General features: G+C 42.1%; 2 protein-coding genes and 1 pseudogene across 2 annotated transcripts; 2 read left to right on the top strand and 1 right to left on the bottom strand.

Annotated features, from left to right (window-relative positions):
* Nucleotides 1-258: 258 nt before the first annotated feature.
* Nucleotides 259-3,253, bottom strand: LOC141843678 (TORTIFOLIA1-like protein 3). The gene is made up of 5 exons (XM_074731731.1): nt 2,417-3,253; nt 2,211-2,325; nt 1,588-2,114; nt 702-1,085; nt 259-569 (listed from the first exon to the last, which is right to left on the bottom strand). The coding sequence occupies exons 1-4, from the start codon at nt 3,251-3,253 to the stop codon at nt 711-713; spliced, it is 1,854 nt and encodes a 617-aa protein (XP_074587832.1). The 3' UTR covers nt 259-569; nt 702-710.
* A 3,234-nt stretch (nt 3,254-6,487) lies between these two features.
* Nucleotides 6,488-11,771, top strand: LOC141843186 (chromatin remodeling protein EBS-like). The gene is made up of 5 exons (XM_074731227.1): nt 6,488-6,672; nt 6,756-7,098; nt 7,191-7,259; nt 10,678-10,816; nt 11,580-11,771. Exons 1-5 carry the CDS (start codon nt 6,600-6,602, stop codon nt 11,604-11,606), a joined length of 651 nt encoding a protein of 216 aa, XP_074587328.1. The 5' UTR covers nt 6,488-6,599; the 3' UTR covers nt 11,607-11,771.
* Nucleotides 11,772-12,446: 675 nt separating this feature from the next.
* On the top strand, nt 12,447-13,879 carry LOC141843440 (leucine-rich repeat extensin-like protein 7; annotated as a pseudogene).

The following is a 13,879-nucleotide window of genomic DNA, read 5'->3' as shown; positions in this document are numbered from 1 at the left end:
ACTCTAGTTGATTTATGAAAAAAAGGGAAAAATAAAATACCTGCCAAACTTCAAATCTAATTAGAAAAAAAAGGTTCAATAAATCATGAACAAATTTGGATTTCTGCCGGGAAAAAATCAATTTCGAAAAAAAATGAAAGAAAAAAGAAAAAAAAACCTTTGATACGAGGGAAAAGTTCCAAAGGCATTTAAGGCCTGGTGAGCAAGCATGGGGGAGAAGACTCCCCTGGTGCTTTATTGCCCATCATCCAAACTATTTAGCATGCAAGAATAACGGATTACATCTCACTCTTCATTTCACATTAAAAAAAAAAACCTTACATGATTTTCCAGAACCACACCAACAATACCATACTCATAGTTTGCTGTATGTACAATACCTCATGGAATTTTGATTTTAAGGTCTTCAAGAAGTGCTGACACATTGGTGGTTGTCGCAAGAAGGATTGACCAAACAAAGAACACAAAATGTTCAGCAAAATATATATCGGAGCTTTGCATTATGTTGTCTTCGGATATCCCGAACCAGAACAGCGAGTAGGGATTTAAACATCTCTCCGTATTAACTTCTGAATAGACAGAAGAAAGCAAAAGAGATCAGTAATAGAAATTAAGCATTAAGGAAGACTGATGCTTCAGTGTTCATTCAAAAGACACGCATGCAAAATTATCAAATTGCAATGCAGATAGCTAACGTATACCATATCATTTTAGGATTCTGATCCGACTACTTGATTGGATGACTGAGAGTTAATCTCTGCCAAGGGATTGAAAACAAGCCCGCCCTGGACTCCAACCCTCCACTTATCCAATTTATAGGAATTCCTAGTTTCTCTGCCGTTGGAATTTTGTTGTTCTGAAACAGATAATCTAGTGGAGTTTCTGCCTTCAGTCTTCCTCCAAAATTTAGTACTTAGGAATTCTGAACCAGGTAATCTGCAGCATGTGTTTGAAGTAGGATCATCATGTGCCATCCTCAAAGAAGATAATGCTAAATTGCAGGAGATCTCATCCAATGTGAGCTCAAGGCCATGAACTCTTGTCTCCAATGAATGAAGCACATTTTGTGAGTTTCCAATGAATCTCTAAAGAGAATACAAATTAGAACATTAGTTAGTTTCTCGAATTAGAACACTTTGTCAAGACTCAACTTTAAAGGAACAAGATATCAGACAACTAGTATAGCAGCACTGAAATCAAAGATGGACACTAAATTATAAGCAAACATTATCAAAATAATAGAAGTGTAGAGAAATATATGTGTAGTAGTTTTAAAAGTAAAATCAGAATACTCTTGTGGGACTAGGAAGAGCAAAGAGTGAATAAAACTCCAGCTCTTAGTCCGGCATAATCAAACAAAGTTTCTTAAAATATACTTAAGTATCAAGAATTTGCCCATCTAAGTACTTAAATATCAAGAAGATGTCAACAAGTTAAACATACAAAATGTTAGAGCAAAATTATAACATAATCATGAAAGATAAACAAATAAAGAGAGGATACAGTATTCTAGGACAACCACATTCAATTAACAAGTATAAGGAGACACCCTAAACAAAGCAGCTTTGCATCTGAAAGTAATTATACCTGGAGAAGCTCTAATAGATTGGACTGCTGGTTCTCAATTTGCACCAACTGCATCCTTATAGTAGACAGATTGCCAACCTTGTGTCCAGCATTTAGATCATCTTCTTTGATGTTAGCTCCCATGGTTTGTTCCAATTGGGCAGTCTCCTGGAAAGGAACAACATGCGATGCTAACTTATTCCCTTTGAGTTCTGAGTTTCCTTCAAACAGCGCTCGGCGTGCTTCTAATCTGGACTTGACATTGCCTTTTGGTTCTTGCTCCCGATATTTTGAGAACTTTTTGTGATCGACAACTTCTCCAGGAGAAACAGAGACAGAGATTTCTACTCTCCGATTAGAAGGCCTCTGTTCAGCTTTGCGGAACAAAGGTGGGGACAATTTCTTGTTCCTAATTGAGGGAACATTGGTTCGGGACGTAGGGATGGGTGACGCAGCGGGTGGAGGTGATCTGCTTGAAGAAACGTTTTTTGCTGATTGAATCGAAGAGGCGGCTGCAGGTGATGGGAATCGCACATCCCCCATTGCCTCTGTCAAATAGAAAATGAAGGTAAATGCCAAATGTCTTAACCTAATTCTGAAACCCCTTGAGGAATATCGATGGAGGAAGAGAGTAGATTCATCACCTCTGGTGGCAGAATTCGCCTGCTGCGACTGAGGTTTGATTTCGCTTTCGGGAACCTCAGGAATGTCCTTCCACACATCCAACATCCGATTCATGGAATCCCTCACAATCTTCACCTACATTATTTCAAGAATCGAAGAGTAAAACTCATTGAAAATAAAGAGGTAAAGGGTTTCAAATATAACACTAATCCTGTTCAAGTCAGACCTTGTCGAACCTCCTCGATTCAAAAGAAGAGATGCAGGAGGACCTAAATCCAGTCAACAATTCCTTCTCTTTGAGGGCAAGAAGGGAGAGAGACTCGGCGGCAGCCTTCCTCGTAGCCCAGTCTTCGCTTGCGAGGGACTCCACGAGGCAGGGGATGAGCAGGGCGACAAGCTGAGCAGTCGCAGCCCCACCGGCGCCGGAGACACTGCCCAGGAGCGAGAGCAGTGCAGCCTTCGCCTTGAACGCGTTGCTACGGAGGAGCTTCACGAGGCGCGGGAGGAGGCGCTGGAGGTGGTGGGCGAGATCGGGGTCCAGCTCGGACGCCGTGGCGGCATCGACGGCAGCGGCGAGGGAGAGCGCGGCAGAGGTCTGCGCGCACTGGTCTTGCTCGTGCAGGAGGGCCTCGGACAACGGACGGAGGAGGACGGAGGCAAGGGCCGGCGGGTGCGCGGCGGCCATGGAGCGCAATGCTTCCACGCAAGCGCCGCGCACGGAGGAGTCCGGATCACGCAGCCGGCGGAGGGCAGTCGCGAGCATGCGGGGGAGATGGGGGGCGACTGCGGAGGCCGGGTGGGAATGAGAGAGGAGCGAGAGGAGCCGGAGCGAGTGGCGTCGGAGCGGCGTCTTGTCGGTCGGCCGCGCATCGGCGATAGCAGAGAGGAAAGGGGGGAAGGCGTCGTCCGTAAGCCCCCTGGCGATGGCGTCGAGCTCCGACGCGGCCATCGCCTCGGTGTCGCGGTCCGACAGCTTCATCATGCATCGGTTCACGCGCTGCCGCACGCCCTCCTCATTGCTGCTGGCTGGCTGCTGCTGAACTCTGGAAGCCATTCTCGGCATGCAAAAAGGACTGCCAACGTCCCAATAAAGACTAAACACGCGACTAAACCTTCAAGTCGGATCGCATTGCAACCACCACAGCCATGGATGATGGAGTAAGAAGGAAGAGGATTGTTCTGCAAGTGGAAGAAAAGGGTACGAAGGAGGTTTTGGTGCGGGGATGGAGAGAGAGAGAGAGAGAGAGAGAGAGAGAGAGAGAGATCAACTACCAGAAAAAGAGGGGTGTGGTGGTTGGCAGATTAAAAGAGTGAATTTATAGAGCAGCATTTCTCACTTCTCACTGGTTCTAATCAATTATACATTTTTTTTAATAATATTTTCCTCCGAAGCCTTGTCAATTGAACTTAATGGAGTCCACATTGATGCATGTGCAAGGCATGTGACTGGAAAGTTTTTAATCGAGATTTTTCAAATTTTATCTACTAAGTAAATTCAAAAGAAAAGGAAAATTGTCTGCTTCATGAAACAGCACTGACAATGTCTCCCGGCATGTGAGCGCGTGAGAGCAGGACGCAGCTGCTGCGGCTGCCCGCCGAGTGAGGTAAACTGAACTGACAGATGAATCGAATTGAACTCATTTCCTCACATAAAATTAAAAGAAAAAAAATAAAAAGAAAACATTTAAAAATCGAATATTAAATTGCACATGAAGTATATATAACTTCTTGCTCAACTAACCCGCCCTTAAGAATTGAATACTAAAATTAGTTATTAAACTAAATAATTATTTTTTTGGCAATTAATTAAATTACAAAAATAGCTAACTACCAAGTCGTCAAGAATATTCACTAGCTGATTATAAAACTACGCTTCTAGCTATCGTCTGTTATAAATTTCGCTATAATACATTAATTAATTTGTTCATATAACACGTTAATTTGTTATCGCATGCGAGATGATCATGTGCGCGTCGTTGTTTCACTCTTGGAGGCACTGATGATTCCAAAACACCCGTCGCCGCTGTGTCAACTAAATTCTGCAATCTGCATGCATGGAATATTTGTGGGACAGTATTATTATACAATATTCAATGCGTATTATAATATATATATATATATATACTTGTATCTTTGGTGTATTAGTTACCATATAGTTTTGATTTTTCCAGACTTCCTCAACCTTGTTCTTAAATGATATTTCATTTGGATTTGGGCCATATAATGAAGTATGTATGAGCATATGTATATATGTGCCATCTACACTTGTGAAGAAGGCAATATTATAATTACGTATTGGATCATTAAGTTTAGTTTAGGCCATATATTAGCTATACGAGGTTAAATATATATTTAGTTGCCATAAATAATTAATCTTTTGTCTATTTCAACATATATATATATGAATTTACTACGCTGCGGCCCATATCATGCGCGACCCGTGCGCACTCCTCCGACCCTTCGCCACTGCCGCTTCGCCGTTTGGTCACCGTCGGCCGCCGCCCTGGGCAAGATGGAAGCGCGACTCACGGGCGCACCGCCTGGCATCGGATTCCGACCGAATAGTGGTCGGAATCCGACGAATTCAGCCGGAAATCGGCTGCTAGTGCCGAGCGACCGAAATCCGATCAAATTCCAGCCGGAGATCGGCCGAGGAAGGACCGCTAGCAGGTGGCCCAGCGTTGCTCTTGTGCACACGAGAGCGTACAAGGCCCAGCCCTGCGCTCTGCCTCATACGTTTCTGTGCGCTCCCACCCGACCCAGCCCTATTCCAGTCGTTGTCGCATCGCCGTCCGACCGCCGCATCACGCCCGATGGACGCGCACCTCGTCGGTGCATAGCCTAGCGACGGATTCCGATCGGAATCCCGGTCGGCGGTCCTTCCTCGATCGGTCTCCGACCGGAATTTGATCGGATTCCGGCGCGATTCGGTCGGAATCGGTCGCTCGGCACTGGCAGTCGATTTTTCGGCCGAATTCGTCGGATTCCGACTACTATCCGGTCAGAATCCGGTGCCAGGTGGTGCGCCCGTGAGTCGCACTTCCATCTTGCCCGGGGTGGCGGCCGACGGTGGCCGGACGGCGAAGCGGCAGCTAGCGGCGACAGTGGCGAGGGGTCAGAGGAGTGCGCACGGAACGCGATACAGGCCGCAGCGTAGCAAATTCGTGTATATATATATATATATATAATAGTAAAAAAAACACGGCATGTGATGCGTATGATTTATCACTGACAAAAAAAATAGACAGCGGCTGCACGAGATGCATGAATCTAGTTTGCCTCGATTGACGTTTTCCATCACAATATAAATTTAATGAGCTTGAAGAATATCGAAGAATATTGGAATAAATATACTTCATAAAATAATGAGAATATGGGAAATTAAAAAAAAAGTAAAGTTGCCTCTTCTATGATTTAAAAATAAGAAGATGTTTTTTTTTTACTTTTTGTCTTATTTACTATCCTCTATCTATAATGAGAAGATTATTAAATAATCCTTTATAGTTGTTTTGCAAATCAATAATTCGGTGGCTTGGGAAGGCAAATAATGCCACATGGGCTGTGGGAAGTTGTCACATGGGATGCGTGGACCCCACATTGTGACTGGAACCAATTTAGCTTCTTGCTGTTCGAGCCTGCCTGGCCCACACAAAACCATTATTGCACTAATCCCTAATTATCAGTGGGCGTTGAGATAACAACACTGTTGCGTCAGCAGCTTAAATGAGCACTTTTGTTTGTGGTCAATACTTTGCAGTCGATCCATTAAAAATGTGTCTCATTCTTAAACTGTAGCATTATTGCCACTAATAGTATCATGAACTTGCTAATTAATGTGTGAGACTTTTTGTCTGTATAGCCAAAGGTTGGCAAATTATGTTCCAGTTAGTCATCATTGATTCGAGCCCAATGTCGACCACATCCTCACATTATTTTCCATTATATGAGTAACATTGCAAAATTACCACCCTGAATATTTACAAGCTAATTTTTAAATTAAAAAAAACGAAAAGGGAGTTTTTTTGGTTAAAATTAAATTACTAGAGGTGTTTTTGGGTAAATAGTCACCTAGCGGCCGGACGAGTCCAATTATTATGTTGTACTGGGCTGGATCGGCCGCGAGTCCGACAAGATCCGATCCGCTATCCATTTCCTGGCGGCCTCAGCCTGTTTACTATTTCTTGGTCACTTCCGCCACTTCCTGTCGGAATCTGAGTCGACACGCGCTCTCTTCGCTCGTCTCCTCCCTTTGTTTTCTCTCTCTACCTAGCTACCCTCCTCTCTCTCTCTCCACTTCTCTAGGGTTCCAATCCCTCTGCCCTCTCTCGGAGCTTCACACCGTCGAGGCCAACGAAAGAGGTTCTTTGATCGTTAGATTTCTGTATCGCGCGTTCCACGAGTTTCAGCTGATGGCCAAGACGAAGCCCGGCAAGAAAGACCTCGATTCTTACACCATTAAAGGCTCCAACAAGATTGTCAAAGGTATTTCTTCAGATTCGTGCCTTCTTCTCCGTTTGTTTGTTTTGGCTTCTCACTGTTTTCCTCTGTTTCTATTTCTGTACCAGTTGGGGATTGCGTGCTGATGCGGCCGGCGGAGTCGGAGAAGCCTCCCTACGTTGCGCGGGTGGAGAAGGTCGAGGCGGACCACCGCAACAACGTGCGGGTGCATGTGCGGTGGTACTACCGCCCTGAGGAGTCCATTGGCGGTCGCCGGCAGTTCCACGGCGCCAAGGAGTTGTTCCTCTCCGACCATTACGATGTGCAGAGTGCGCACACGATTGAGGGGAGGTGCGTAGTTCACACCTTCAAGAACTACACCAAGCTGGAGAATGTTGGCACAGAGGACTACTTCTGCCGCTTCGAGTACAAAGCTGCCACCGGTGCCTTCACCCCTGACCGAGTCGCTGTGTAGGGCATTGATTAATTGACTACATTATTATTATTACTATTATTATTATTGGATTGTATGCCCACGGGTCGAGTATTTTCTTGCGTTTCAGGTATTGCAAGTGTGAGATGCCTTACAACCCTGACGATCTTATGGTTCAGTGTGAGGGGTGCAAGGACTGGTAAGAAACTTTTACCTCTTCTTTCAGACTCGTTATTGTTTTTCCTCTACTGCACCCAGCTTGCTTGAACTCATTGTCTGGTTATGGAAGTCCTCATGCAACTTCAGCTGAGTATATTAGATGTTTATTTTCTTAGTCTGTGTTTACAGCGATGTAGTTCTACATATCAAGTGATGAATTCATTTCTATATAACTATTATACTTAAACTTTTAGACAAGTTGATTCTTGAAGTTTAGGCTTTTAGGAAAGTGCTGTGGTTAATATTTTGTTTTTTATATCACCATTCTCTTTTTTTGAACTGAAGTTTTCCTTATCCAAACTATCCATTGTGCTCATCAGTCAATTACACAACTAAATAACATTGCATAAATGACAAATGTTTCCTTCCTTTTTTTGGTGGATGACTAATGTTTCATTCAGTATATTGATTTATTCTACTCTAGCATTTAATTTGCAGCATGGAAGCTATGTATGATCTTAATTGTGTTTAGGTAGAAAATTGCCACTTACCGAGTAATTGCATATGCTACAGATATGTAAATTGCACACATCTCCTGTGACGAAATACATTAAAATTTGCATCATCCTTTCTTTTCTCAATGAAACCACACCAAAAATGTCTCCTTACTATATTTTATAATTGCATACTACATAAAATGAGCATGCTATATGAATGATTTTTTAATATTGGCAGGGGGTAGCTACAATTTCCTTTCCAGGAAATTCCATTTAATTGTTGCATGCCTTAGTGGAGTAGAGTCTTTTGTAGTAATGTTTAAAAAGATCATAGTATGTTTGACAGTACCACATAAGCATATTTGCTTCCTTTAGTGGCCTAGCTGGTATTTCTAATAAGCCTGATGGTGATCTTGGTATTTTGAATCTTTAAAACTCATTGTCTTAGTGATAACTCAAGTACTATATATCTCTTATTATGAATTTTTATGATGATTAATTTCTCATTGACTATAAAAGTTATAATATACATCCATTTTAGTTCAAAATATTGATATAAAAGGGCCAAATGCTCCAATATACCTCAAATGCACATGGAAGGATTTGGTAGTCACAATGCCATGACTCATCTGCTTGCTGATGTCATACAATTCTTTGAATTTTGGTTATAACTTGTCTTGTTGTCTCTGTTTCTTTAGCCTGGGTAATTTGTCTGTTATACTTTTGAGGAAAAAGGAGGCTTAGCCTTTGAGATTTATTTGGTCAAGGTAAGCTCCTTCTACAATAGGCATGTACTTAGCTCAAAAAACAATAACAGTAGCAACAACAACATCTTCTCAGTTCTTCTTCTTTAACAGCTGTTTATTAATCTTATTTTTCAAAGCAGTGAAGATTCATTTTATTGAAACAGAAAAGAGACAAATTGACAAACGAGATGCTTTATATTTTGTTTCTGAAATAGTGCAGTACTCTGTCACCTGAGACGAATAATCTAATATTTCAATTGGTCCATGTATAACAGTTCTGAGGTCCTCCATTTGACCATTTTTGATAATGTGAAGTAGCATGGGTTACCAGCCATGTTTTTAGTATTTTGGATCAGACTTGACGCTAGAGGTTTATTTATCTGCTGAGAATGTGATTAGGATTTTTTTCCTGTTACAAACATAACAGGTACATATTTAGTGTACTCCACAGCCCATGCAACTGGTCGTAGTTCAATTCAATGGCCATCATTTAAGATGATCGTGGTAACTTTGTGAAAGTTTAATGAGATAGACTGACGAGTCTTTGTGATGGTATAGAATTGGTGTGGGATCAATCAGATTGGTATCTACCTAGGCCAGTTTTAATAGCCATTACGATGTTAAAAGAGTCAAGGTTTCTCTATCATATTGAATTCCTACGGATGTGTCTCCTCAATATTTCTTGTTTCTTGATTTAATATTTGACATAAAAGAGATGATCTGAGAAGCATTGGTGCTGTTTCAGATTTGTCTGTAAGTTGCATTTATTGTATCAACATATAGTTACTTTTTTGGATATATTTAACTGGTGTGGTTCCTCTTATATGCAACACAATGTAAAAAAAATCCCCTAATATTATGTTACATCATGCCCTTTTTACCTGATCTTCAACTTCTATCTTTTCCTTTTGTTTATATTTTTGTGGTTCAATTTTGTTCACTGTTTTACTATGTGGCCGCATAGATGTATCATATACGCACTTTGTAGTGAGGCACTACATTGCATATTGCATACTGCATACTGGCCATCATATATGGTGAGGGGATCAGTTCAGTATGCACTCCAATTACTTAGCGATGATATTTGCATATTGGATGTGGCTTCATAGAGTATAATGATCAACTAACATGCTAGCCACCATATGAGGTCATTATTGACTAGTTTCATCAAACAATCTTCAGCCTGAATCACTTGAAAGCTTAATCCAACTTAGGTTGATTAATATATATTGTTTTATGTTTTCTTTTTTTATGTATGGAACTTATAATGGTCTCATTTTACAGTTTTACCTATCCATTTTTAGATTCACATCTGAAGCTGTGTCACTTATGCAAATTATATCAAGGATTTTCATTTAGTTGCTAATGATGAAACCAATGTTGAAATGTTGATTTCATTTTTTTCTGTTTAAATTAGGTTTGAAATTACTTTATTTGTCAGTTATATTTACTTACAGGTGCTCCACATATCTGTCTAGGCAATATGTCATCCTGAAAATATGAACTTCAAAATAGATTCTTGTTTATGATTTGGTTTGGATCGTGGTTTATCAGATATCTCCCTAGTCAATTCTGTCCATTATTAGTTCAACTGTTACTTTCTCCTTGTAAGTGTGACGAGTTTTGCATTTCTGTATTGTGACAAAAATGCTCTTGCACACTCTGTGATTTTAGCTTCCTGTATGAAATTTTGTGTTGGGTTACAGTACTTGTCTGAAAAAATTATCTAGATGATAAACATTCATATCTTAGGGATAAGTTTTAGAAAAATTCTATTAAAACCATCTGATTACACCTTCCCTCAAGTGGAATTCCTCGTCTTCATGTTACCTTTGGTCAAGAGCATATGCATGGATGCTTCATGGTACTAGCCTGACATATGGTGATCGACCTATAATGATGCAACATGTTCTTGCCTTTATTTTTTGCTGTTTGGTTTATCATAATCTCTGATTATAGTGCACAATATCCACAGCTGATGCTTTTAACTACTAACCATAGGCTTCCATCTTAGTTGGCACTGATAGCACTATTTCTGTATAATCAAGAGACCAATCAAAACATCACAATTCTTTCCAACATGTGCAAAGTGTATCTTTGTTTGCTTCTTTATTGTTCTCAAGTGTATTCAAATACTCTTTGTATCACCTGCCCCCTTTAAGCAAAATTGGTTAATTTGTGTGGCTGACATGTTAAAAGCTGATTATATGGACAGGTTCCACCCATCTTGCATGGGCATGACAATTGAGCAGGCGAAAAAGTTAGATTATTTTCTGTGCTCGGGCTGTGGCTCTCAAAACGATGTTAAAAGATCTATGAATGGGTTTTCAGCTTCACTGGATTCTGAGACAAAGGTGATCTCACTAACCTTTTTTTGATAAGTAAATGCTGTATTACTCAACAAAAGCTGTATACAGTGACTGACTGGAGCCTTGAACATTTATCAACTCTGGCAAATTGCTAGATCTGAATAGATGTTCAATGCTCCATATCAAAAGACAAACCCTCAAAAATGGCCCCATTGCAGGCCAACCATATAAGGTGTACCATGCATAACATTGCCAAGTGCCTCGCTCTGGTCATAGCTCAGGTACCTTTGAATTGTTGCTCGAAGACCTTGAGCATCTGTCTGTAGGTTGTCATCGCCTGAGTCGTTCCCTCTCACTAACCTTTGCTTAATAGTCAATTAGATAGACATTGGATGAGAGGTAATCCCTGTTTGAGCTAGGAGCGGCAAGGATAGAGCCCTCCTAATAATACCGTTATACGAATTCAAACCCTATATTCTTGGCCGAAAGTTCTCTGAGTCTAGTTTGCTTACCATAGACTAAACAACTATTGGTATTAGTACATGCTCTCTGATTATATAATTATATATACAGGATTTCATTGATAATCTGTGTAGTACTAGGCAAACTTCAATACTTGTTTAGTAGTACTAGGCTCCATCTATCTGTTGATTCTGCCCATGGAAATTTCCTTCATGTGCAATTTTCAGCCGTTTTGCCCCATTTCTTCACTTTTTGGTGTTAACAGATTAGGAAATTTGAGTTTCTTGTCTTTGATATTGTAATGAAGTTGAAGATGTTCATCCATTTTCCCGTTCTATTTATGTAGGCTGAATCGAAGAGGCGAAAGAGGTAACTGCAAATGCTGTAGATTTGGCTCCTTTAGGATTTGTTCATTTTATGAAAAGGTTGTCATCTTTTTGGGTACGGGAATGTACAGTGCAGTGCATAAACTGCTAAAAAACCAGTGTCATGTTTTTGAACTCGAGAAACTATTATGAATCTGTGAGGTGGTGATCTTTGCACCCAAATCACCTTTGATTCAGCCACCATCGTCTACTGCAAATATATCTGTCTGGTCACTGGTCAGAAAAGAAAATGAGCTTATAATGCTTACAAAAGGCATGTTATACCTCAGAATCTTCATTAGAATGAATACGTTATCATGGGTTTTGATGTCGAGCATAAACATTGTCTCACGTATGGCATCAAATTATTATTATATTACATAACATAACATATCTAGTTATCAACTTAATAAGAGTTGAGACTAATAAAAAAATAAATCAATCAATGTACGATCTAGAATACTATGTGAGTATAAATATTTCGAATATGCTATTATGTTTTTTTTCATTAATGAGTAATCAATTCAATCATATCTAAGGACACTGAAGTCATTGCTCAATAAAAGCCGTCGCTGCGAATTCGGTATCAGTTTCTTAGTCATTTATTGGTTGTATACTTTGATTCGGTTAATATTTTCTTTTTAGTGAAGCACCTTGATTAATCAGACCGCATGACTAATTAGCCTTGCACAGGGCAACTTGCCAAAATGAAACCAACCAACTTAACTGCCCTAGGTGTCAGAACATCCATCCATTCTTTCCTACATTTAGAAATCGACTTCACCCCCATCCACCTTCTTCTCCCCCTTCTTCTCTTTCCATTTCTCCTCCACCTTCCATCCCACAAGATGTTTCCTTCCTCTCGTCCGAATTCCTTCATCCTTTTCCTCTTCCTCTCCTCCCCTTTCATTTTCTTGCTTCCTTCCACCACCATCTCGCATGGCGTCGCAGAAGACCACGCCAAAACCCTCTCTCGCCATCCAAAGATATGTGGCACCCACCAAAGACATGATGATGCCTCCCATCTAAATGAATTCTTCCCTGAAGCCCATGATCCAACTGTCACCCTCATCCCATCCGGTTCCAACGTCGGCCAACTCTCCAATCCCTCCGCCGTGGGTCATATCGCCAATCCCCTGCTTCGGCGGGCCCACACCGCCCTCCGCGCGTGGAAGACCGCCATCGTCTCCGACCCTCACAACTTCACTGGCAATTGGGTCGGCGACGATGTGTGCTCCTACAACGGCATCGTCTGCACCCCCTCGCTCGACGACCCCACCCGACACGCCGTCGCTGGCATCGACCTCAATAGAGCGGACCTCGAAGGCCACCTCCCCATGGAGCTCAGCCTCTTCCACGAGGTCGCTCTCATCCACATCAACTCCAACAAGTTCCACGGCAAAATCCCCAGGATCTATCCAAGTTGGTGCACCTCCGAGAGCTCGACCTCAGCAACAACGGCTTACACGGGCCGTTCCCGGAGGAGGTGCTCCGGCTGCCGAATCTCAAGTACCTCGACCTCCGGTACAATAACTTCGAAGGGGTGCTGCCGCCAGAGCTCTTCGACAAGGATCTCGATGCTCTGTTCCTCAACAATAACCGATTCAACGGTACGTTGCCCCAAAACATAGGTAACTCGAAGCTCTCTGCGATGGTGTTAGCCAACAACAACTTCGAAGGCAGCATCCCGAAAAGCGTAGGAAATATGAACCAAACTTTGAATGAGATCGTCATCGGCAACAACAGCTTCAGTGGATGCTTGCCGCCGGAGCTCGGGTCACTCATCAACGTCGCGGTGCTGGACCTCAGTTTGAACTCGTTCACCGGAGCGTTGCCGGAGAAGATGATCGAGGGGTTGCAAAACGTGGAGCAACTCAATGTCGCAAACAATAAATTGACAGGGACTCTGCCGCATGGCATATGCCAGTTGAAGAAACTCGATAACTTCACATACTCTTCCAATTACTTCAACGGCGACAAACTGGAATGTCAGCGGCCGGGGAAGGTCGAGTTTGACGGCAGATTGAATTGTATTGATGGAGAAGAAGAACAGAGGACAAAGGAGGAATGCGCTCTCGCGGCGATTGAACTTTCAGCGAGTTGCGGCGAGCAGAAGAACGAAATACCTTCAGGACGTTCGACTAATTCTCCAGCGCATTCGCATGCTTCGCCATCGCCGTCCCATAGGATTGTATTGGAACAGGAACCTGCTGCATCTCTTCCGCCGGTTGGCGGGTTCGGTTATGCATCGCCACCACCTCCCATGATGAAAGATAATTGA

This window comes from Curcuma longa, chromosome 12 (assembly GCF_044706935.1).
Source record: "Curcuma longa cultivar G26 ecotype Majalengka, Jawa Barat chromosome 12, ITB_CL_G26_1.1, whole genome shotgun sequence".
Taxonomy (NCBI): domain Eukaryota; kingdom Viridiplantae; phylum Streptophyta; class Magnoliopsida; order Zingiberales; family Zingiberaceae; genus Curcuma; species Curcuma longa.
The sequence above is the reverse complement of the archived record's forward strand: the minus strand, read 5'-3'. Positions and strand labels throughout refer to the sequence as shown.